This window comes from Cetorhinus maximus, chromosome 5 (genome assembly GCF_964194155.1).
Source record: "Cetorhinus maximus chromosome 5, sCetMax3.hap1.1, whole genome shotgun sequence".
Classification (NCBI taxonomy): Eukaryota; Metazoa; Chordata; class Chondrichthyes; order Lamniformes; family Cetorhinidae; genus Cetorhinus; species Cetorhinus maximus.
This window is the reverse complement of record NC_135883.1, coordinates 10,510,625-10,536,605: the sequence shown is the minus strand read 5'-3', so window position 1 is coordinate 10,536,605 and position 25,981 is coordinate 10,510,625. Positions and strand designations below refer to the sequence as shown.

The window sequence follows — 25,981 nt, the reverse complement described above, 5'->3', positions numbered from 1 at the left end:
TAGCACTTACCCCGCTTCGGCCAGTGAGCCGATCACCCCCCACACAAATACATACATAAAGGCCAGCACTAAGAGGCAAACTGACTGCCCCTTCAGTAAGAGACGTTTTAAGGCATCAATAAACATCTTTTTTTAAAAAAAGATGTGATGTTTTGTATCAATGAAGGTAGCCGACATGGCTGAGGGGGTGGGGGAAAGGTGTAAACAGCGGCCCAGATCTAATATTGGGTAAAGAGAAGCAGGCTTAGGTTTGTGAATAGATTTGCTGCATTTTCACGCCTTTATCAAATTGCTTGGCCCTCTGGAAGAAGGCAAGAAATGGAAACATGCTTAGAGTGAAATAAAACGTATTTGTATTGTGGAAGTAAAGGAACGGTCAGCGGACTGCCTAAAATGGCAATTTATTCGTTTAAGAAGATTAGAAATCCAGTGATACATGGAAATAGTAAAAAAAAAACAGCGTAAAGTGCCAAAAACATTTACAAAGAACAATTTGTGTCTTTAGAAAAAAAACCCCGCCGATTGGAATGTAGTTTGAATGTTGTTCTATTGCATAACAAGGTGCCGCACGGGTTTAGCACGGAGTTCAGTCTTACTGCAGTATTTCACATAAATGCAGTTCACAAGCTACTATTCGGGGGTGTAGATTTCCATCCAGCCGTGGTCTATTGATGCACTATTTTTGTTTTTTTTGCCGTAGTAGATTTTTCACCTCACGAAGCTGAAGTGTTGGGACCCAGCTCGTATCCTACAGTAACATTTACCCATGTCTTCCTTTTCCCACACACAAGAGATGAAACCGACCCTCAATCCTAAATCAGATGTTCCTCATACATTCAAACAACAGAAAGTCTTCACAATGCTCTCTCTCTCTCTCTCTCTCTTTCTTTCTCTCTTTCTCTCTCTCTCTCTCTCTGCTTCTTTGGCTTCTAGCTGCGGTTTGGTCATTATTCCACCCTACACCCTAAACTTTGGGACAATCAGGCCTAGTAAACTCAACTAGAGTCTCTATCCACACATTGCAGACTTTTGGAGTTCTGGGTTGTTTCTGAGATTGTGGGTGAGGCTGTGGCGCCTCAGGTCACAGTTTCTCCGGAAAATCTTGGCACACTGACGGCAGTTGTAAGGTTTTCTGTCAGTGTGGGTAAGGAGGTGGGTTTTCAGGTTGCTTCTCTGATTAAACATTCTGCCACACGTCGGGCATTTGTGCGGAGATCCCTGTTAAACACAGAAGACAAAGCATCACCTTCCAACTCCAAGTTCACGGCGGAGGACATCAAGAAGGGCGACACAGTTCAACCGCCCTCCATTTCAAGGGACAATCTACCGAAACAAGGGCTTTGTATTTTTTTTTGCTCAGACTGAGAAAACGACACAGGTCTTCCCATAGCAGAATCCCGCAGAAAAATCTGTATTGGAATAAAATAACAGAAAAGAACAGCAGCGGAGTGGATATAGTCTATTGCTGTCTCTAAGTTTGACAGGTAGGTCCGGGTATTATCGGCTTTTTCCTCAAGGTTCCACTCTTGAGTCCTGTTTGCAGAGACTATGTTCAGCATTTTATTTTAGAGGTTTTCAGCTCTTTTACCTGCACGTGCAGTGTTTTGTGAACAGCTAATGTTCGGGACTGGCAAAATCCTTTACCGCATTCTTGACATTTGAAGGGTTTTTCCTTGGAATGAATGTATCTAAATTCAAGAAGAAGAAAAAAAGAATACGTTAATTGTCTTCAAAATTAACCGAGGTTCGAGTAAAAGTAGCCTGGGCCATTATATTCAATATAACAAACTCACTGGGCAGACGGTTTATCTGAATATTTTCACCACTAACATATTCGCAATCACTGCTTAAATGTCACTCACAACTGATTGTTGCAAAGTCACTCGAACCAACAAAGTCATTCTCACGGATTCGATTCAGATTCTCTGCTTGTTACAACCCAGACTCCAACCAACCGGATGGCGTTATGAGCAAGCATTAATGTAAGGGGGTTTTGAAGGGGGGGATGAGAGTGTGCCAGTACAAGGGGCCTGGGTTCGTAGCACCCTCGCCTTTGAGTCGGAAGGTTGTGGGTTCATGTCCCACTCCTGGAAACCAAGAACTGTGATTGTACTCGAAAGAGTTGCAATCTGTGACTGTTGATAACTCGAAAGGGTTTCCCGGGAAAAAAAAAAGTCAAGAACTGTGAATGTACTCGAAAGAGTTACAAGGGGCCTGGCCGGTAAATCAGTGTCCTCTTACCTGTGGTCACGGAGGTGATCCTGCCTCCTAAATGCCTTATGACAAATGTCACACGTGTAAGGCCGCTCGTCGGTGTGGGTCCTTTCGTGTATTAAGAGATTGTAAGATTTGGTAAAGTGCCTCCCGCAGAATTTACAGACAAATTCTTTTTTGGTTTTGGACGGCAACCTCCCCCGGGTGGGTTTCCTCTCCGGCGACAACTTGGTGGCATCGAGCAGGGAACCAATGGCTGAAGGGGAACACTGTCCGTCAGTCTGCCCCCGCTTGGGATGGTCCTCCTGGGTAGCAGCAATGGCCAAATTGGCGAAGTCGAACCTGGGTCTGGTCTTGTTCGGAATACTGCTGGACTCTTGTTTCGGTTGGAAGACGTGGGGGAAGATGGGGATCGCGGGCAGCTGAAACCGAGTGTCCACCAGAGCGGAAACCGCAGGTACTTTGGAGAAGGAGGAGCGGGGCAACGGCATCGGAGGGTAGCCCAGTGTCCACTGGTGGAGGTGGACGGTGTGGAGGGTGCTGAAGCCGTACAGGTTGTGCAGCTGATCTGAAGGAGTGGGGAGGCCGTTGGAAGCTTGGAGAAATGCATAGTTCGCTAATTGTAGGGATGGATGAATAGGCACTGGAGCCGGAATAGTCTTACTGCCCATGGTGCTCACAGGTGGTACTTGGGTTGCAGGAGAACTTGCCAACTTGCAGAAACCTGGGTATAAAAACAAAACGAATGCAGTGAGTGACGAAGTGACGTACATTCTTATCACGAGTTCAATTGACTCTCAAATATGACAACGGGATATTCCACTTTAACACACACACACATCTCATAAAACGTACAACAAGACAGTTAACTGGATATGGTGTCCTGTTGATAAAGTGTAAAGATGTTTCCCAAACGCAAGTTTGCATCTTGTTTCCGAGCAATCGTTGCTCTCCCTGTCCCACAGAACAAGCATCCCTACCCCCAGTAAAAACAGGGATTCCAGCCGACCGCCCACCACAACATTGTGTATTAACCCTTGGTGGGAAAACTGCGGAAGGCAAGTAAAGTGCCCCCAGTTGTGGTCTTAGAATGAGGCGAAATGAATGCGTTCTCAGCCTCCATCCTAACAAAAGCATATCAATAAACGTGACCCTAGTTAGAAAGTTTACGTGCAAGTTCCTCGACAGAGGGCTTGAATATTCTCCTTCGTTCTTGGTTCTAATGGGAGGGAATGATCCGATCTCTCCTAATGTTACTGAGGTGCACAGCGCGGATTCTAATATTAAAAAAAAACATTCTTTTGCCTTGTAAATAAAGACAAAATAAATTTGCAGGTATAGAGGACAATAAACTTGTCAAAGATAAAAGCAGAAAAAAGTCCCTTTTCAAATGTTATTAATCCTTATTTCACATCGGCGATAGCTGCTGCAGGTCCCAGTAATGTCACAACAGGAGTAAAAGACACAGCACGTGGCTCGCCTATTTCTGGTAACCTTTAACCGCGGTTACACATCAAAAGGACAAGCTTGCTGTAGGAGGCACATGTACGCCACGGTTCTGTTTGACCAACAGTTCGTAACATTATCGAAACCCCGTTGCTGTTGTAGCATAAAACGTTACGTAAAACGGGGCCCGTCCGCTCCTGAGCTTTATTTCTGATTTTACCTCTTATGTTCCCCTCATGTACTTGAACGGGCGAATAAAAAACAATGAGTCCCCGGGGTTCACGGTCAATCGCCGGTCTGAATTACCGAGCAGCCTGGCCACAGACCATACGGTGCTGGTGGTGTCTCTCAGGTGCTCGTATGCCGCCTTACTTTCCGACCATGACTTTTGGAAGCACCTGACGCCAGTTCTTTTTTTGTGGTGTTTGGGAAAAGTAAGGTGAGGTGTAACTAATTAGCATTTTCTGGTCCTGGGTTCACCAGGGGATTTAAGTGGTTTAGGGTCAAGCCGCAGAAATAATTGACTCTTACTTCGGATCATTAGAAAGATCCCGTCAGTTATTGCAGATATTTTTTTTTTCCAGGAGGCCACAGTTAGTACTCAACTGTTTTGTTTAAAGGAGGTTTCTGAAAGGACCGTTAAGGTTAGCTTGTTTTCCCACTTAACGCCAACTTTTACGTTTTACTTCACGAAACAGCAAAGAAAAAGACAAGAGAGAAACGCATAAGGGAAGTAGAACAGTAAATCGGTATAAATCATTTAAAACCAATTGGCAAACCAAGCGAACTGACATCATGTGGAATTCCTCTGCAGTGACCCGGAATAAAACACAGTGACATTTCGCTACGATTGGCTTTGCTAATTGGTGAGACTTTCTATTCGTGTTGGTAAGAAAAGTCACACCAGAAATCTCCTTCAACTCTCAACGGTCATGGCAAGATAACGCTCAGTGCAGCCAGTCACGGGTAATTTGTCAACGTATGTGCGATGAAAGAAGGTCCAGTGCTGGGTTATGTAAGTGTAATTATATTAGCTGCTGATTAGGTTCTATTATGTTAACCTATCCTTTAGTCTCGCAACCAATCCGATGTCATTGGCTCCTGCAGTAACAGTAATTGGTCGAAATTAAAGGACTAATTTTATTTCATGACTGAATTGTAACGTTCGGAAACCGAGGAAAGGTGCTCTGCTAGTGATTACAGCTGTCATAAAAGTGTTAACAGGATTGAGGCGAACGACGTTATAACCACATCAATCATTTATATGGACTTGATCAAATATTTAGAGCATGTCACGTGCATCAAACTTTATCGAATGTTGTCCTGGATGCATAAAAAGTCAGTAAAACAAAAAAAAAAGCAAACGTAAATCATATGGACCCGACAATAGGCTTCGACGTGACTTCGTTTAATATTACGATAAACATCTGTCCTGTGCTTTAATTAAAGAGAAGCGCATCATTATTCCTGCACTCAATTTCTTTGCAAAAGTGTCACGACGTTTCAAGCGGGGCCTTGGGTGAAAAAAAATGATCGCGAGTTTTTTTTTTCCCCTGTTGCCTCGTCTCGGAATATAAACACAAACTACATTTAAATGATTTTTTTTTAAAAATCATAATTTGTCTCTATTCATCTGTTAGAGTACAGCTGTGTGTGCGAGAACGGTGTGTAAAAGAACAGAAAAAAAATGGGTCGCTGGTCCTTAAACAGCCTAATCTTTCATTTAATTCATTGGAGCATTTTCAAACTGAATTGTACATTTCAATTCAGATGCGGATGGCTCTTTACAAAACAACTGAAACCTGTTTGAGTTATCTTCATTCGAATGTACTGGCATCTGCAGCAATGGTGAGATGATCAGCAGGGAACATTACGTATTGGCTTAGCTTTTAATAGCGTTTGCGTACGGTCTCTGAGGGCCAATAGAAAGGATATCATCTCATATCTCCTGCATCAACAAATACATTCGGAAGTGTAATTCCCAATGAAACTAGAAAAACGGTGTGCGTGTGTATATTTTTATATATATATACACACACGTATTGCATATAGATATAATATATATACAATATAACATTATATTACACACCTAAAAGTATTATAAACCTAGGGGTAAACAGAACATTTAAAATAATAATAATTTTCTCTAGATGAGAGTACCGGCGAGCAAGGAAACCAGAGAGAGCCAGAATAGAAGATGTGGGCGTTATGTGGGAAAGTGAAACTCACTCAGTCCGTTGGACTAAAGGAAAGACTTTAAATGCACAAATCATTCAAAGTCCGAGACAGGAGGAGATCCTCCATCAGCGCCTCTCCAAAGACACCTCGCCAACTGCACAGGTTCAAATCTGACCAACCCGAAAGATGGTCGCAGATGGTGCAACCAAACCACGAGAGGCAAGTAGTTAAATCTCTTGCGGGAAGCAAATAATATAGAGCCAGAAATTATTTATACTGTACACAGGAACTACGATCATAAAACATTGTTTGCCATTTGAAGTCAACAGTATCCGGGTCCTAATGTATTACAGTCATGTAAATGCACCGTTCAGTGCAACATCTCACTAAGGGCGCAGTCTGTTTTGTTCTACAACACTGAATAACGTTCTTTCTAAAAGAAAAAAAGAACTCCAAAATAATGTGCTTTCCAGAAGCCTGCAGCTGAATCGCGCATTTTACTGGACGGTGAACTAGGCCATATATACACTGCCTCTGACATGCTCAAAATAAATATCCGAAACCCCGATAATTACAAAACTCTTAAATCACCAGCAAGCAAACTCATCTCCCAATGTTTCGGATAGATATTCCTAAACTTCGACAATTACATTTCGATACAAAACACCCGAAAAAGGTGCAATCACCACAACAAAATTGACACCACCAATAAAACATAGGATTGACTTCCAGGCTGGGCCTGAGAATCCAGAGAACCGAAATTGTTTTGGTCGCTTTTGTTAAACTATCGGAAGAGAGAACACACTCAAGAGATGGTGGGAGAGTTCAGGCAATAAGGCCGGATAAACTAGGCCTTTCTGCAGAGGATGGGAGGGTGATTCTGTTCAGCACCTGCTCCGATAAATGTGTTTTTTTTTTAAAAAACCCGTACGGGATATTGCGAACCACAGTCGCAAAACGAATCAACGTGATCCCATATACGCCTGATTTCTCTGGTACTTATATCCAGGCCATTTCGTGCAATAAACAACTATATCCTGCTTGTCTTTAATTTTCAGCAGCTTAGCAAGAATTACACACACTCACACATATATATAGCAACAGGATGGACAGTGCACTGACCGCTCCAGCTTTTTGCAGGCTGTTCGTTGGTGTAATGCCCGAAAGGTTAGCGAATCCGAGTCGGTGGCTCTCGGAGCGTTCAATGGAGTGAGGCGAGAATGTAGGTGAGGTAAAGAAAGGGGGAGGCGTGTTAAAATATGACCCAACTCCCTCCCAGTGTGATGAGCAGTCTCTGGTCCCTCCTGGAACATATTTTTGCCCCAATTGAAACCCAGTACACCCCTAGAAAACAATTACAGCGGGCGACGTTAATGTTGGGGTCTGCGAGAGGCAGACACGGGGGTCCCAACTCGGCTCTGCCTTCCCCCCGCGAGCTGTAAAACTATCGAGGAAACGGTGCAGTACCTCGTTTTAAGTTTCCGTGGCCAAAATTCGCTTGTGACGGATGCAACCAGTACCTCGCCGGCCAACTGACGTGGGGGCTTCCCGTTAATCTAAAGCGATCGTTATCTTCACCTTTACAGCAGATAGTGGCGCGTTATCTCTCCCTCGATCGCAATAAAATACCACTGCCCTTTTTAAAAAGAAACTGCAGAGGCTGGTTGCTGAGTAATTGAGAACAGACCACTTGTGGCCTGACATCCTATCGAAACAAACTTCATTCTGCCAAGATAAATTTACTCGACAAAATCGGGTCATAAACTTGAAAGGGTGCATCTGTCCAGAATCCCTTCCCCTCCGCTGTTTATTCCGCCCGCCCAATACAAGACCCCCCCCACCCCCCACCTCTGAGACTCATGCAGCATCGCCCCCGCAGCGTCAGCCTAATAAGAAAGGCACTTGTCAATTGAACGCAGCAATATTGGGAAGGTTGGGCGCCCTGCGAGATATCAATCAATATTTGCTCTTAAATCAACGTCCCGAATGCTTCGCGGGCGTCATTATTCATCGGATTATCACAATATCACAATCAGTACACTGTTTGGAGAGTAGAAGCGCTCAGAGCACTTTTCAGCTAGCACAGTTGATTAATACACCGAGTAAGACAAACAAACAGCTTCAACATGTAAAGTGCGGATGACTTAGCTTTTAAGGGGAATGCGTTTGGGAAATGTTTTAATCCATTGTGGACAGGGCGAGGGAGAGTAGTTGGCCAGATTTCAGCGGTTAGCTGTTTTACATCCAAATATTCGGGGGAGAGAGAGAGAGAGAGTTCCCTTACATATTTATCTATGCTTCACGGATTATTATTGTGCTTTAGGGATTACAGTCTGTTTGAGGGAGTAACCGTGTGTGAGGGCGCCGAGGGCCGACAAACTCACCATTCGGCAATCTTTCGTTCTCTCGTATTTTTTCTTGTAAGAAATTGAATCTTTGGGGCCTTTCGTAACATTCAATCTTTGATCTCCAGAATAAAAGGAAGATCACATAAAATGGTGAGGATGGCAGGTCCCTGTCATCTTATCCGCACTAACACCCTCGTTTGTGGGTCAGGGTATAAAATGCGCGAGAATAAGACACGATTTGCGGCACTGACCAACGTGATACGGCTGGACTGGTAACGCTATCTAACAGTACAAACAAACGCATGTTCAAAACGAAATTAAAAATGGACATCGCTTGTAAGTTTCGCGCGAATTCAATATTTCGCTTCTCCTGTCCCCTCTTTTTTTTAAAAAAATCGTGTATTTTATTGTCTGAAATCGCATGTCGAAAAAGTTGTGTTTTGTGGAAATAAACAGAGGGCGGCTGGGGAATACATCGTGCTCCGCGTGTTTAACCCTGTTAATAAGTCTCATTAACCGCCCTGGAGCCCCTTATTAAATGCATCCCATTAAAATTAATAGGAGTAAACTATACCCTGCGCCGGAAACAGCTGGGAACAACACAATAGCCCGACTCGATTTTCAGCTAAAACTAGTCTGCTGTTCGAAGGTTGTATTGGTTCGGACCTGCACCAGCGCGGCGGCTGCATTTCAACGAGTTGGGTTTAAAAAGAAAAATCAAACGCCGCTTCCAAATAGCGATGAGGGGGGTGGGGGGTCAGGGGGCGGTGGGAGTTTCAGTAATTCGGCACTGTACGGTGTACAGCCCTCGCACGGTTAAAAAAAAAATCTTTCGAGTTATCAACAGTCACAGATTGCAACTCTTTCGAGTACAATCACAGTTTCTTGGTTTCCGGGAGTGGGACATGAACCCACAACCCTCTGATTCAAAGGCGAGGGTGCTATGAACTGAGCCACAGCTGACACCTCCCGCCTTGCACGGTTAACCCAGCCCCGCCAACTGTGGGGATCGAGTGGGTTCAGGTGCACTGGAGGTGGGTCACATGTGTATCTCTGCAGCCTTGTGGATCACTGCACGTGTTCGATCCGAGCCCTGTCCAAATCGAAGCACATAACTGGTGCGAAGAGGATTTTCAACGGAACGTAAAGACAATTAGACCCCAGCCAAGAGGAAACGTGGTCAGGATGGATTCGATGCCGTTTTTGGGGGGGGGGCGGGGGGGGAGAAAGATTTCCGTTAACCCGCCCAGCTCAAGCTGGGGTGGAAATTAAAACGCCTTCTTGGTGCTGACACCCCAGGCTGCTGAAGACAGTGCTCGGGCTGCAGTGTGTATCCCCACTGTGCCGGTTGGGAGGAGTTCTGGTGTCAGCGCAAGTGTTGGCTTATGCTAGAGTTCAAGTTGAAGCAGTTTCCGAATAATCATTCCCACAGCCCCCCGTGTACAGTCAAACTCCCACTTCAACACACTCACTTACTCGGACTCTCACATGGAGATGTTCAACTTCTTTCACACAAACACGTAACAGAGGGTGTAAAGTGTCACCAGAGTGGATCTAGATAACCCAGAACCGCTCGGCGAATGAGGGTTATCCGGTGTTTAGATATATATATATATAAAAGTAAAATCCAATTAAATTTTGTCTAATTAACAGCGCGCAATATGAAACGAGAAGCTGTTGTTTCGGAAACTCCGGCGTTCCCTTCCCCTCCCCTCCTCTCCCCTCCCGCTTGCCCTGGTTACAAAGCCACGAGTAAGAGGCCAAGTGCGATTACCTGAGGCGGGCACCTCCTCGGCCTCTGCCAGGGTCGCCGCTTTCTCGCTGGAGCTAATGGCAGACGTCGAGCGGGCGGCGGTTGTGGCACAAGCGCATACCCAAGTTGGCATGCTCTGAGCTCGGAGTTGGCACTGCGGCGGCGAATGGTGGGGTAGGGGAGGAGGGAGGGAGGGAGGGAGGGGGGTGGGTGGGTGTGTGTGTGAGAGGGGGGGGTGGTGGGGGGAGCAGCTGGTGCTGGTGAAGGGGGTGGGGAGGAGGAGGAGGGGAGGGGAGGGGGGATCAGTGGGGAGGTTGGGGGGGGCGGAGGGAGAGGGTAAATGGGTGGGTGGGGGTGTTTGCCAGGCAAGAGCGAGCGGGGGCCGTGTCAGATGTCCCTTGCACGGCAAGAGCTTTTTGCCTGGTGTTCGGTGGGAGATGCCGATCAGAGACTGACTCCTCCAGACCCCTCGAACCACCTCCTATTTCAACCGAGTCCTGCGAGAAATCCCCGCACGGCGCAGGCGCACTGCGCAGCCAGCTAACCAGCCCCACCAACTTTTGACAGCAAAAGTCAATAAACTTACAGCAAAGTTCACAGCGTGGCCGGGGGTGGGGAGGTGGTGGTGGTGGTGGGGGCGGAGAGGAAAACAGGGCTGGAGATCTCAGCGCCGCTTCAAGGAATGAGAGCCCGAAAGGGAAACTTTCAAAACCAGAAGTAGCATGTTTCCTAACTCTTTGGACAACGACACATGAATGCTTTTTTTTTTGCCTCTTCTGGTGTGTTGTTGTTAACTTAATTCAAAGCAAATGTGCAGCGTCTTTCTAGTGAGAGAGAGCGAGAGAGAGAGAGAGAGAGAGAGGCAGAAAGAGTCCGCCCAGGCCACCAATCGAATGGAATAGACAGTAGATTCTGACCTTGGTGACTGCACACATGATAACTGGGCTATTTTAAGAATCCGCTGCAACCATCAGTTTATTTCTCGCACCAAGCTAAGGGCGATTATGACGGGAGGTCTTTGACATCACAGGAGATGGTCAGATCTGTTCAAAGCAATTTGATCAACCAAGAATGAACATCAAAAAAGGACTTTTTGATGGTAGTTAGATACTAGGGGAAGCTGTAAGCACCGTTAGCTCTGCGACATAAGGTGCCTCAGAAATGAAAAAAAAAGCATATACGTAACATCTTATTGCTGCGGTAAAATTAATCCTAACATGTTCAGTTCCAGCCCAAGTGAAACCTCCACACATGGTGCAGAAATCTTGCTCGAGCATCTCCTTTTCGACAGATGACAAGGGTCTTTTAAGTTTCTCCCCAACAGCAAAGGGACAAATCCCAACTTCTCCCTTTCACGTCAAGTGGAATTTTTTAAAAAAAACCGGGCGCAGTTAGTAAAATAACAAGGAAGAAAGAAAGAAAAAAAAGCATTTCAGTTGATGAAATCTAAACCACACATGTCCTCGGAGTGCTGGCAGTATCCTTGTAGGCACCGTGAGCTCTTTAATAATGATTGATGCGTCAGCTTATCTGAAACCCTCATACTAAGCTCTTTAATGCGTTTGGATTCGTTTAAAATGTTAGGGTCAATACAACAATTAAAGGAGGACAGTGCTGCTTTAAGTCTGACATTTGGAGGCATTTCTCTTGCTGACTCTCCTGTGACTCTCCCAGTCTCCCCCCGCACAACGATTCAGGCACAGCCATTCATTCATTTGCTGTTCTCGTTTCTTATTTCCCTTGCTCCATATTTTTCACCCATCTTCATCCCGTTTTGTTTTGCCCTGGTTTTGTTCCCTTCCCAATTATTTAAAGAAAAGACCCTAACCTTCAATAAAGTAACGGCAGCGGGATGTCGTGGAGATAAAAAGAGGGCGGTTTGTTTCCCCCCACACCCCCAACCCCTGACAGCTCCTCTCACACATCTAAAAGGAATCCACCACTTGACGAGACTGACCCATCCAACGAACAGAGTGCGCGCCTGGTTTGATTCAGGACGATCGCCACCTTTCCAAACACTCCAGCATCCACGTTCCCACCCAGGGCAGTGGGCCGGCAGCTGATAGCCAAACTGCCACTTTCTTAATGTACCTTGTGTACACCAGGTATCGAAACCATCAGCTTGATGGAGCTAGAAATAGGAAATATGAAAGCGTGGACACGTGTAGATAAGTTTGCTTTCCAAACCTCCCCGGGGACCGACCTAAAGCAGGGAGGTTATTTAAAACCTCTTTCTGCGGAGGAAATGATGAGAAATGCATGTGACCAGTGAAAATGTAACAAGTATTAATGGTATGTTAGTGTGAAGGGGGACACGAGATGCGCCCTTTAGCTGAGGGGCGAGCTTTTTAGCCGTGTGAGTTTTTATTCCGCCTTCACATGAGGCACCATCACAACAAGCCTCCCTCTCATGACTGATGTTCCATTCGTTCAGACTCTTGTGGACACTTTATTGTGACATTCATTAAAACATCGGAAATTTAAAAAAAAAATCGATACAACGTTCGTTACATCAACATTTGTTTTTTACACAACCAGGGCCCATTCGGTTTTCCTGTAACACAATAACTTGCTGTTTTAGTAACAATGCAAAACAAACCATTCTAGAATGTAGCAAACGTCGTATAATGAACGTAAATATACAGACGGCACCTCGACTCGGAAACTCGGGGCGAACAGCGCGCAAGAATGTTGCAGCTCTTTAAACCGTGATTGCAAGTTTGTCATCCAAGTTACAATGGAGACGAATTGAACAGCTACAGTTATACATGGGGCTTTATTTGTTTAAATATTATTACTCAGAAGGTTTCGTCATACCAAAGGCGCGGAATGTTTTTATTAATTTGTCCTGCGGTCGGTGTCAAATCTAGAATGACAAGCAACAGTGTAATGAATAAAATAAATCAGGCTTTTAGGGGAAACGGCACAGTATCTCCAACGCTTACTCTTTCAATAGATGCATTTCAGTGATGACGAATGCTTGTGCCATTATAAATACACAAATATGCAGTCTATGATGGTCCATTCGTTTCTGCTCAGTAACCATTCCATAACCTTTCTTTTCACCTTACTGTCAAAATTCACCAACTCACTCAAATTAGAAAGTGGTTTCATTTTAAGCCCAACCAACCACTTGCAAAAAAATAATAATAATTAGCGCAAGAAATGCATTGTGCATCGAAGGTGGTGAGATTGTTAACGGGGCCAAATGTCATTTTAATATTTCCAGACATTATTGGACCATTGGATTTCACACTACTTTGGCGCGCATGTTTCAACACGTTTTTGTTTTAAAGATTAAAGCGACACGTTCCTACTTATCAGTAATTGCGATCGAATACGACACCAGCGGGTATTCAATAACAGAACTCACAACAGTAAAACCTTCTCAGAGGATCCCGAAAAAAATGTGTTTCTTGGTCGCTGGTAAAAATGGACCTGCGGCTCCAACACGAACAGAACGCGCCACCCTCTGGCCATGCAAAATAGCAGCGACTCAACGTTGCATCTTATTTTCTCCATTTCATGATCAAATTGCCTTCGCTCGAAAGTTTCAAGAGATAGAACCGTTCGCACGTGATAAAACTCGTAGAAGAAGTTTGAATACCTTAAATCACCCCTTGGCCTGCCTAAATAGAACACATTCGTAACAAAAAAAAAAGATATCTTGTAATCACGCGCCAAACTGGCCAAGGTGAGTATTGGTATAAAATGTGCTTGAATTAATCTCGCTGTAAGAGTATTCCTTAATTGCCAATGCTATGATGGCTATAGCCTACGCTGCAATACGCGTGTTACTGTACTTAACATAGACCGCAAGTTCCATATTTTAAAGAAAGGCTTCTAATTCACAATGCAGTTTGTGTAAAATAGCATTAACGCACAGCGAGGCCACAGCCATCTACTTTTCGTACATCTTTTGGCGCACTTGCCTTTATTCCGTTTAGCTGCAGCTGTGAAATGAAAGTTAATCGTTAAGCAATTCGATTAAAACATGAAATCTGAAAGCGTCCAGCGAGTAACTGTGCACCGGTAAACTAAGCTAGAGGGGCTGATTATCCCAGGAATTCCGCGGGTCTCCCACATTTCTGTACTTCCATGAAGGTCTTAACGTGGCAAAGATTCATTAGCCACAACAAATACTTAGTTAATCACAACACACTTAAAACTCCTGATTGACTATTCATCCAGTCTCGTGGCTCTGTATTTAAATTCTATTCGGTATAGCATTAGCAAAGTAACAATTTCACATATTTAAGTGACATTCTGAAAATGTTGCTCCGATGCCTTAAAAGTATTACAACGGGTTGACAATACTGGCCAGTTTTGATAAGGCGAGCCGCATCGGGGCGTCTATTTGCCATCCTGCAGCTGGCTGAGGGCTTGGGCGTCGCACTCGCCGCTTCGCCACCAAGATGGAAAGCCAACCGGCGCACTCTGCCGGTCAGACACCTGAAACCCAAAAATTCAGCCAAAACTGACAGAATTTGCAAAATTTGGTGAGATTATACATCTGGCAGCATCAGACCCGCCCACCTGTTCTACGGAACATTTTGGGGTGGGTATAATAAAATGCGCTGGATTTACATACAGGGTTTTACATTTCTGTCGGAATTGAATCTTTCACCCTACATAGCTTTAGCCCTTCATTAATATCAAGGGAGCAAATCAGGTGGAATCTTGAATCTTGTTCCGGCGTATTCTCTGGCCAATTTTCCGATCTTTGTCGTGCCCAGTGCGATTTGTTGCAGACATAGGACCATCTAGCTTTTAATTCCCCATATGCAAAGCTAAAGAAAACAAAACTACAAAATTAGAGGATAAAAACAAAAAACTACTGTGGATGCTGGAAATCCAAAACAAAAACAGAATTACCTGGAAAAACTCAGCAGGTCTGGCAGCATCGGCGGAGAAGAAAAGAGTTGACGTTTCGAGTCCTCATGACCTTTGAGGACTCGAAACGTCAACTCTTTTCTTCTCCGCCGATGCTGCCAGATCTGCTGAGTTTTTCCAGGTAATTCTGTTAAAATTAGAGGATTGCTAATTAACTTCACCCACAGAAAAAAAAACACGTATCCCTAGACGTTGTACCTCCCTGCAATTAACTGCTCTCCGCCACGATCATTAGTCCCTTAGTGGAGATATCTTTCGTCCTACATTTGGGGAGAGGTTTACTCATCTTGTTTTAAACCAAATCATTCTTTTTGGTCTTGTTCACCCTTCAAGGGAAGCATAGTTCACAAGTTCTAAATTAATTTTAAATCTGACTGGCAATTTTTAATCATAAATTTTGTACGTAACATTTCTTCAATGTATCCATCAAGACCATCAGCATTCACTGTGTAGGTATTGGTGACTAAAGAAACGCAGGCCCGATATCTTCTTGAACTTTGCAGTGTATGTTAGAAAAAATAACAGATTCCCCAGAATGTTGCCAAGGCTGTAATCCCTCCCAGGATTCAAAGTGACAAAGACAGATGCCTTTGAAATTCCTGATGAGAGTGCTGATGTGTAGTGACTACTGGATATCTATTGTCCTTGGGATTTATTTAGGATCATGCATGTTACACTGAACATCCTGGTGTGTGGTGGACTGTACAAATAGAACAAATGATCTCCATGAGTTCCCGGGATTCTACATTTAAAAAATGACGTGGTACAAGGAAACGGTGGCCAGGCAAAAGCTGCATCTCGGAGTCCAGTCGATACCTATCTTTACCAAATATAGTGATAAGATGCCAATAAATGAAAATATATCATAAATCATTCAAGTTTTACTTCTCACGGTTTATGACATTATCCGAATCTCCTAACTGTCCAAGATAACTGTGTGCCTCTAATCCCGGTCTCTTGTGCATTCCTCATTATAATTGTTCCACCGTTGGTGGCTGTGCCTTCAGTTCCATGGGCCCTGGAATTCCCAATGCTCTGGAATTCCATTCCCCCTCACCCACCCATGCCCCCACAGCTCTTTGCCTCTCTACCTTGCTTTCCTCCTTTCAGACACTTCTTAAAACCTACTTTTTTTGACCAAGCTTTTGTTTATCTGACCCAATATCTCCTTATGTGGCCTGGTGTCACACTTTGTTTTATAATACTCCTGTGAAGCATCCTGGAAGCATCCTGGAATGTTTCATTATGTTAAAGGAGTTATACATATAGAATTTGTTGTTCATAATGAGATTGTTTTGCAGTCACTACTAGGTGTCAATTTTCTTTATATTTGAAGATCAAGGGTATTTTTCCATAAGATCGTTAGCAACTCAAGAAAGTGGTTTACATTATGACCTAAAAGTCAGATCATTTTTTGAGTTTGCACCATTGCATTAATTTACATTTAAAAAGCATAACAGAGAACAAGTGAGAAAGAAACTGAAAAGAACATAAATTAAGTACTTCCTAACTTATTAGCAATAGTTATAAGGAGCAGAATGGACATGGTCCATAATGAACTTGTGGTTACTATGACACTGTGGGAGCTCATGGTCATTGCGTATTAACATGTCCTGTAAACACTTAAAATATTAAGGCCCAGCCTAACTCCTTTCACAAGTATACATAAGACAAAAAACTCCACAGATATGTTACTAAGATTTATCTGTAATGTTAAGCCGTCAGAGTCAAGCAAAATTCTACCAATATTCAAATTACCAAAGCCTTTTTTTTCCAGCATGCATGTTTACACCTGTGTTGGGAACATTTGTTTTGAATAACTAGCATGTGATTTTAATATTGACAACACCATTGAGCTAAATCAAACAGAGCTTTTACTTATCCTTACATAGTTCCCTGGCAGTGGAACAGAGTGGGGAATTAACTCTAAATAAAAACATTTGCCGTTGTTTTTTTCTACATACTTAAAATATACTTCAAGACTGCTTTAATGGAATGTGTAACATTCATGTACAACAATGTGATAATATAAATAATAAGACTAAAAATTCCAATTAATACTAATCTAAAAATATAATATTGGTTGTATGAAGCGCATTGGGGCAGACGAGAGAAAACTGTTATAAAATATTGGCATGAACAGGTAACTAGAGTTCTTGTCTACCATTCAGTATCATTGTTCACTCACAACTTGTTTTCCTCTGTAAGCCTTAAAGTATGCAATCTGTGTGATAGATTTAGAAACATCTGTAACAAGTGTTAAAACTACAATTGTCACCACAACATTGCACTTGGTGAGCTTACCTGCATTTCAATAGAAGGGACATCAAGTTTTAGGAACAGTAGTTTAACCTTACATTGTGAATGATTTGAAGGAAATGTTTCCTTTGTCACTAGAGGAGTAATAGCCTTTGATATACATTTTCTTGCTTTGTTCATTGAAGTAGTACTGACCAGATCTATTTTCAGCCACTCCTCCAGTGAACAGTGTGTTTCAGAGGTTACTCTCCTCCAGTATTATAGCAGGATCAGGTGCAAATCTGCTACAACAGCTTGTGGATTCTCTAAGAAGAAAATCTCCGACCCCATGTACAACAAAGGAATGGCATTTGTCTCCAATCCTGTCACCAAACTCTCTGCATAGCTGATGCTCTGGGCAGAATTAGGAACTGATTTTTGAATGCTTCTCCTTATTGACTAAAGAGCAAATGATTTGAGTAGTAACCTTGCAGTTTCATTCCCAGTTCTGGGAGCCCTAAAATATTGTATACACATATTACATCTCACTGTAATAACAACAACCACATATGGGGCTTTTTACACCAGGTAACTTATTATCTTTCCAGGATTTTATGTTTATTTTATATTTCCCTTTTTGCATCAATTTTTTTTTTTCTGATGTGTCGATTGTCTTGCTGTGGTAGCGTTCCATGGTTATGGACATTTTCATCTGTGAACTCTGTTATTGAGTATTACCATGTTAATGCTATGGAAACTGTCACAGTTAAGCCTGATCCCACTCTCATCTGGTGTTCAACATTTGCACTTCCTGGGGGGAGAACATTCTCCTTCCTTCACCACTTTCGCTGCCATCCCTGCACCACTACAGTAAACTGAGCAAAGATTGGGAATCAGACATGGAATATGAATGGCTTGGTGCTACATTGGTAATTTACTGATTGCACCATTGGGGTGTTTGAACATTTGCCCATTGAACCTTTGTCTTTACAGCTCTGAAGCACAACAGAAATTTAATTTGGTGACTGTCTGAAAATACAGATTTTTGTTAGCCCTGTCACCATTGCTAGTTTCTCAACTACAGTAAATGAGGGCATTCTTTAATCACAGCATCACAGTGCAGAAGAGGCCCTTCAGCCCATCAAGTCTGCACCAACATGTGAGAAACACCTGACCTACCTACCTAATCCCATTTACCAGCACTTGGCCCATAGCCTTGAATGTTATGACGTGCTAAGTGGTCATCCAGGTACTTTTTAAAGGATGTGAGGCAACCTGCCTCCATCACCCTCCCAGACAGTGCATTCCAGACCGTCACCACCCTCTGGGTTAAAAAATGTTTTCCTCACGTCCCCCCTAAACCTCCAGTCCCTCACCTTGAACTTATGCCCTCTTGTGACTGACTCTTCAACTAAGGGGGGCAGCTGCTCCCTATTCACCCTGTCTGTGCCCCTCATAATCTTGTACACCTTGATCAGGTCGCCCCTCAGTCTTCTCTGCTCCAATGAAAACAACCCAAGCAAATCCAACCTCTCCTCATAACTTAAATGTTTCATCCCAGGCAACATCCTGGTGAATCTCCTCTGCACCCCCTCCAGTGCAATCACATCCTTCCTATAATGTAGCAACCAGAGCTGCACACAGTACTCCAGCTGTGGCCTCACTAAGGTTCTGTACAACTTCAACATGACCTCCCTACTTTTGTAATCTTTTGTAATCGATTGATAATACTTAATTAATCCTTTCTTTTACCATTGAGCAACTCACTTTTCCCCTTTTCACAATAATTTGATAATTTGCGTGTTTAAAGCGCCAAGCCAATTAAGTGAGTTGAGCTCAAATTATTGAGTTGACATAATTCGACCAATGCTATCAGTACAGAGCAACATTTATCAGGAGACCTGAGAAGTATATTTTAAAATGAATTTTATTATTCTGAATCATGTTTGAGCCAGTTGATCAGCCAGTAGTAACCGCCCGTTCCTAAAGTTATTGCCACTTTCTAACAATGACATTGGTCTTTATTAATCACATGACTATTCTTGACTAACATTTTCTATCATTCTCATTAGCCAATATAATCACATGACCATCTTGATTGGTTTAGAGTTCTTTCAAAGAGTAATGTCAGTAAAGGCAGGTTATGCAGAGCAGGAATAGTGCAGCTTTCTATTTATATGTAGTAATGGCAATAACTAGTACAGATATTTGTAAGCATAAAACTCATTAGTCCATCTGATTTAAATTCATAATGAACATCAGTGTCAATGTTGAATACAGTTATGTCTCCCTGTCTTATCCCTTGGACCTAATCAGCCTGATGTATTGTTTTATTACCTATCTTAATATGACAATCTCAGCCCTCAATTTGTGATGCAGTGTGACAACCTGCTGCAGTGATTGTTAATGCTGTTTAACACAGAAGAAGCAAGGACAGATTGAGAGCAAGAATACACATAGTGACAGGCCTGGGACGACAGAAAAGGAGTGGAGCACAGTGCACTGAAGGAACACAACCCAATTTGAGCATTGGCTTGATAGGTAATATCATGGAGCATACATTTATGTAGAATAAAAGGTTGAACTGCAGGATTCTACACTTGGCAATCATATACCATACCCATTGTCCTCTCCATATCAAATCCATTACTAGGCCTGCTATTCCCCACCCTTAGGCCAATTATATCAACAACAACAAGGCTTTGCATTTATATAGCACCTTTAACAAAGAAAAACCTCCCAACGCACTTCACGGGAACCTTAAAAAAAATTAATACAGAACCACATAAAGAGATAAGGGCCATAAATTCCGATCTCTGAACAGGGGTGGGTGGGGGTCGTACCTCAGAAGTACCCCAGAAGATGCACTGGGGAACCAGCCGCAGAAGCCCTCATGCAAGGATTGCATGGCAATTGCCGATAGACAATTATCATGCGCTGGGAACCACCTGAAACTCCGATTTAAATTGAAGACTTCAGATGGTTCTGACTGTCTTACCTGAATATCCACTTCTAACTCCTGGGTAACTATATTACTGATCCCTCCCAAGCCCTCAAGGGTCCCTCTGCCTATCTCCCATTCCCCCGGCTACCCTTCTGACCCCCTGACTAGCACTAGCACTCTGATCGCTCGACTATCCCCCCCAAAACCCCAACTACCTCCCAACCCCCAACTACCCCGCCAACCCCCAACCAACTCCCCAATCCCCACAAGTATCCCCCAAACCCACCAACTTCCCTCACCTCCTGATTCCACCACTGACCACTTGACCGACCCCCAAACACCCCTGACTGATCACCTTAGCCATACCCCTCCCCGTGACTGACCATCCAACCTTTCCCCCAATCCATCTGGTCCCCTTCCTACCCACTTACCTTACACACTTACTTTCTCCCCTGGCTTCTCAACGTGGCTGGGACCTTAGGCTTACCTGCTTTATGGCAGCTAGTGCTATATAAAGTGTGGGGGGTGGCTTCCTTTCCCCTGATTCTGCTGCACTCGATTAAGAGGTTTCCTGAATAACTACACTGCACTTTTCTCACCCTGCTCGAGTTGAACGGAATCAGAAAGACGCAGCTGCATTCCAGTGTAAGTTGGAGCGGAGTGGCAATCCGACTGTGTTTGCCACTCCTTGGATGTTCTGGCCCAGCAAGACAGGTGCCAAAAGCTTGGCCAAGGATGAATGTTTTAAGGAGCCTCTTAAAGGAGAAAAAAAATAGTTAAAAGATCAGAGATGTTTTGGGGTGGGGATTCCAGCGCTTGGAACATTAACATCCTCATGTGGTTAACTCGAAACATACTCGAGATTGAACCTGCTACATCTCAGCTCTTACACCTACCGATGTTCTGGCCGAGCTGCGCAGCCATAATCTGGAAGTCCCTGCACGGCTGAGAACAGGTCAGCCCCACTAAGTCACCAAACGGGCGCAACATCGCCAGTGATTTAAAGGGCCTACGCACCTAACCGATTAGACTACGCACAGCAAAAGTAACATTAGAGGGGAGGTTGTTTCATGTTGCATTTACCTACCCATCCATTGGAAAACCTGTACAGTCAATTATTGAACCCCCATGACACCCCAAATTATTTGTTATAATCAACAGTCGAAATTCGCTTCAGACTTATTTTTCTAAAGGCTGGCTTTAAAGGTTTTGGACCATTATTCATTTGCAGCCTTAGGAAATAAGCTATGTTATGGGGCTACAGTCTATTTTCAGTATCACATAATAAGATGCAGACTATAAAAGGTAAACCATCCATCTGCTGATTTCTACTCTAATGAGCAAAGAAAGATATCTTAATTTTGGTGATGCCTCTCCTTGGTACGCTGGTCTCAATGGTTTGACAAAGTGATTTTGACCAGATTAAAGAGTATGTATGTTAATCTGTGCATTGCGTAAATATAACACCACCAAGAAGTCAACTATCACCATAAACTCCGCCAAGTTAGGAGTTGGACATTTGTATGGATAATCATACCACCTGTCCCGGACCCTCACTCTAGAATATTAATAATCAAATGACTACATGCACATCACCAGACTGCCAGCAGCTGAGTGCTTTCTGTCTGACTCCTTTCACTAGATTTGAATCCTCTGCGTATTGTATCCCCAGTTACTCATCCAATTGATTCCTTCCAGTCTCACCTACCCAGAGTTCAGCCCTTCACATTCTTTCTCCTTTCCTTTCCTCCAGACCCTTTGTTTTCAGTGTCCCACAGCTGAATTCTTGCTCGTCTCTCCTTTAATTGCCAACTTTAGATTCCCTTTCACTGTCCCACGGCCAAAATTCTCTGCATCCCTTTCCTCTTAACAGCTGAATCCTTCAGTCTGTCTTTCTCTTTACATCATTTGCAGCTGAACCTCTCCTATCTGTCATTTAACATATGCAAATGAATCATTGCTTTCTTGCTGTCTCCTTCAGGCCTCACTAAATAACTTAGAAAAGAGAGCACTATTATATCATTGATTCAGTGCTGTTACGATCTCAGTAGAAACCAATAGATTGCAAAAAGAAATTCAAATGCTCATTATGTTATTTCCTGAAAGAATTACGCCACAAGAATTCATGATTTAAACAAAAACCGTGTAAGAGCAAATCTCAACAGAGAATTCCCCATTCTACTTTTATTTCCACCCAAGCATTCCCTTATACTTTACAAGATCTTGAGGGTTCCTTCACTTCTCCTGGGACCAAACCAAGGTGTGCCACAGCTCTCAGAAATTCACTTTGATTCTCTTTAGTGTCCCACTACTGTCTGAGGTATGAGATTTATTGGGGCCCTTCCACTAGCATCGGCCACGCCTCCAACTATCCTTCAACACCTCATTATTGTGGATTTCCCTGCTCTAGCATAGACGTCCCTGCATTCTTGCGTGGTGACTTCAAATCAGAAAATACTGTTGGTTCCTGATAGCTTTCTAGTTCTGGGTCCAGCTGCTTTACAGTTCCAGGAAAGATTCTCTCCCTGCTTGCCTCAAAGCTGTTCCCACCCCGACCCCCTGGCCTGAATGTTTTGGTCGTCGGGGGTGCGTGATTGGCAGGCCCGGGAGCCAATGAGAAATGGGCCATGGGCTGTGATCGGCCTGAGACCATGATTTCATGCTGGCCGGTCAATTAACGGCCAACCAGCATGAAACACACGCTGAAATGCTCAGTGCTGCTGGGGTGGGGACGCAAAGAGGGCGGGCACCGGTGTGACCAAGGGTGCAAGTGAGCGCTTCAAGAGAGCTCCCTGAAGGCAGACAGCTGCCCCCGGGGAGCTGCAGACCTCCACAGACTAAAGGACATGACAAAAATGCTGCAAAACATGTCCATGCAACACAAGCGCCTGAAAGCATACCTCATAAAAAAAAACAATACCCAGATATCTCTTTTTGATTTTATTTCCCCACGGAGGTTTCATCTCGCTCTGGATCGAGGTTTGAGCAAAAATGTCAATGCTGCCTGGGAGAATGGCCTGTCCGCCAACCGTAAATGTGGACGGGGCCACGTACATTGCATCATTAATAGGCTTAATTGCCCCCTTAATTGTCGGCGGGCATGCTTCTGACTGCCGCACGTGGCTGCTCTGTGAAATATCGCGCAAGTTTGGGATGACATTGGGACACTTGCCCGACGTCACCTTGCGCTACTTCACATGCGTGCGGGTGGGGCACACGCCCGCCTGTGGGGCGTAAAATTCTGGCCCCTGTTTCTGTGAAAAATCAGCCAGAAAAAAGAAAAAGAAAAACTCCCGCCAATCGATCCCCACAGCAATACGGCACACTGGGGATGTCCCAGGTAGAGATTTAGGCTAATCCACAAATTTAAACTTATCCTTAATTCCCAAAGCTTCTCTTTGTTCTGGAAAATCATATGAATAATTTAAACCACTTATTGTAACAGCTGCAGACTCTCTGGCCAGAACTTTCCAGCCCCTCACGATGGTGGGGTCTTCTGGTGCCGCTCGCCAGCCCTGCCCTGGGGAAGCCCGCCCCTGGGGGGCAGGGGGGGGTGCGGGTGGAGGTGCAAAATTCTACCCTCTGTCTTCATCATAAAACCCAGAGAGAGGCTGACCCATTGTTTCATGTTTTCCCACTTCCAACTCAGACCTTATTAAGTAAACATTGGCCCCTGATTTGCAATTGTGTTGTTTACCAACTTCTCAACCTAGGTGCTTTCATTTATCTTACATTTAAAAACTTCAATCTCCAAATTAAAAGTCGTCCTCCTAAAACATATGAATGATCAAATTAGATATTCATAACAGCGTCTTATGATAATCTACTTCACCCCAATTCCTGACTCAGGTTTATGGTATCACCGACCGTCCTTACACAACTAAATCCTGACAGTGTGGTAAGCAACCTTGGAATGAGAATCTTTCTGCCTGTGACATGCAAAGTTCTGCACTATTCAAGGCTGCTAAATGGCTTCCATTCGGATAGTATCTCACCTATCTCTTAGAAATGTCTCAAAGACTTCCAGAAATGAATTACTTTGAAGACCACTGACTTATTCGGGAGGTAAATGTGGCAGCCAATCTTCACCATCAACCTCTCCAAAAAGCAATGAGCTCAATGCTGAATCGGTCAGTCTATTTTCAGGTTAAGCTGAATGTGGGAGGAATGTTGGCATGGAGAACTTTGAATAAATGATTACATTTATTATGAATATTTAGTCAAGTTAGTTTCTAAGCACATTTGCAATGAGGACTGATTGCAATAGTGCATGCAGAAAACCCAGTTCAACTGTTGGCAAGTGATAGAAATTGTCATCCTGATTCATTTTAAAATCTAATCTAAAATTTCCACCATATATTCCTCTTAGAAGTTGTTCACTTTCTGGCAGCTGCCTGTACTGTTGAGTACTCACGCATTCTATTGGCACTTTGAGCTGATGAAAGTGAACTGCATTCTGTGAAATTATATGTGCATCAATTCATTGTCAATTCCAGGCTATCTTTTTCATGTCACGGCTGAATTGTATTCCTGGTACCTACAACGTCAACCGTTAGACATTCATCAGAAAAGGTCAGGTACAGGGAGAGCCATAGAAAAAAGTGGAAGAGAGGGAGGCACATTCCTTGGGTCCGCATTGTGAAAGAATATCATATTTAAAAGCTATACTTGAATCGCTTGCAATTTTTTTCATCTGTAGTTCCATCGGTTGTCATCACTATAGTACTTGTGGAACTCCTCAGTTATACTAATTAGATTGACTTGCCTTCTGCTGTCCTTCAACACTCCTGTGATCAATTAGTCTGTTTAAATTGATCATGCTCATGTGGAGAAATGCCAGTGAAAATAAAAACCTGCTTCCACTAGTGCAACATTATTTTGCCAAATAGCTTAATGTTCCACTGTTGCCTTGTGAAACCAGTTTTGTTTAGAGTTCCGTTGATGTGCCCAAAATGTCAGTTTTAACTGATGTCCTTTCAGTAGAAATGCCTCATGCCAGCTGGAGAAGGACACGCTAGCATCTTCAACCCTCTTCCAGACCGAATTATGCCTAATTCAAACATTATAGGTAACAACTTGTTTTGTTTGTATAACAAAATGAGTTAACAATTCCTATTTGCTGTGTGTGAGTTTAGCATCTCAGGACAACAGAGGTGATGAAAGGTTTCAAATATTTGCAGAGCTCTGTTGCCTTTCTTGCCTGGTCCATCCCAGTACAAGTGACCAGTGTACGCAGGCCTCTTATGGAAGTTTTGACATTGCATAACCAGCATCTGCAACTAATACAAAGCTGTCATGGTAAGTATAATGAGAATGATGAGCTTACTGAGTATTTCCATTACATTTTTTATAGCCTAAAAGAATCAGTTGAGGAAACTTTGAATAAACCTCTTGCATAAATAAGTGAAGGAAAAAGTGAATATAAATCATACATTTGAACGTACTGCGGTTGAGATGCAAAGTTAACCATCAATGGCTGAAACACATTCATTAAATGCTGGGTGTGTGTATTCCAAAAAGTAAAAGGGAAAACTTGCATTTATGTGGTGCTTTTCACAACCACCGGATGTCTCAAAATGCTTTACAGCCAATGAAATACTTTTTGAAGTGTAGTCACTGTTGTAATGTAAGAAACGCGACAGCTAATTTGCGTTCAGCAAACTCCCACAAATTGCAATGTGATAATGACCAGATAATCTGTTGTTTGCCATGGTGATTGAGAGATAAATATTGGCCAGGACACTGAGGATAGCACCCCTGCCCTTCTTCAAAATAGTGCCATGGGATTTCTAACAACTATCCAAAACAGGCAGGTGGACTCTCAATTTAACTGTCTCTTCTAAAAGACAGCACCTCTGACAGTGCAATGCTCCCTCAGTACCGCACTGGAGTATCAGCCTTGATTTTTCCTGTACAATTGCACCCTTCAGATTTTTCACTGCTCTTATTTATGGTTACATTAATGAA

The 25,981-nt window shown here is 43.5% G+C and overlaps 1 protein-coding gene across 3 annotated transcripts; it reads right to left on the bottom strand.

Annotated features, from left to right (window-relative positions):
* Nucleotides 1-500: 500 nt before the first annotated feature.
* osr1 (odd-skipped related transcription factor 1) lies at nt 501-10,107 on the bottom strand. Of its 3 annotated transcripts, XM_078541514.1 has the most exons (4): nt 9,961-10,107; nt 2,242-2,938; nt 1,589-1,688; nt 501-1,218 (listed from the first exon to the last, which is right to left on the bottom strand). In XM_078541514.1, the coding sequence occupies exons 1-4, from the start codon at nt 10,070-10,072 to the stop codon at nt 1,009-1,011; spliced, it is 1,119 nt and encodes a 372-aa protein (XP_078397640.1). In that variant the 5' UTR covers nt 10,073-10,107; the 3' UTR covers nt 501-1,008. The 3 variants fall into 3 exon arrangements, with proteins under 3 accessions (XP_078397640.1, XP_078397639.1, XP_078397638.1); XM_078541513.1 differs by lacking the exon at nt 9,961-10,107 and adding an exon at nt 8,761-8,791 and having other exon boundaries at nt 501-1,688; XM_078541512.1 differs by lacking the exon at nt 9,961-10,107 and adding an exon at nt 6,961-7,231 and having other exon boundaries at nt 501-1,688.
* Nucleotides 10,108-25,981: the final 15,874 nt, after the last annotated feature.

Coding starts and splice junctions, on each gene's coding strand:
- osr1 (XM_078541514.1), bottom strand. CDS start 10,072: ATGCCAACTTGGGTATGCGCTTGTGCCACAACCGCCGCCCGCTCGACG. Junction 2,939..9,960: donor CGAGGAGGTGCCCGCCTCAG/GTAATCGCACTT, acceptor TTTTATACCCAG/GTTTCTGCAAGTTGGCAAGT. Junction 1,219..1,588: donor ACAAAACACTGCACGTGCAG/GTAAAAGAGCTG, acceptor TGTGTTTAACAG/GGATCTCCGCACAAATGCCC.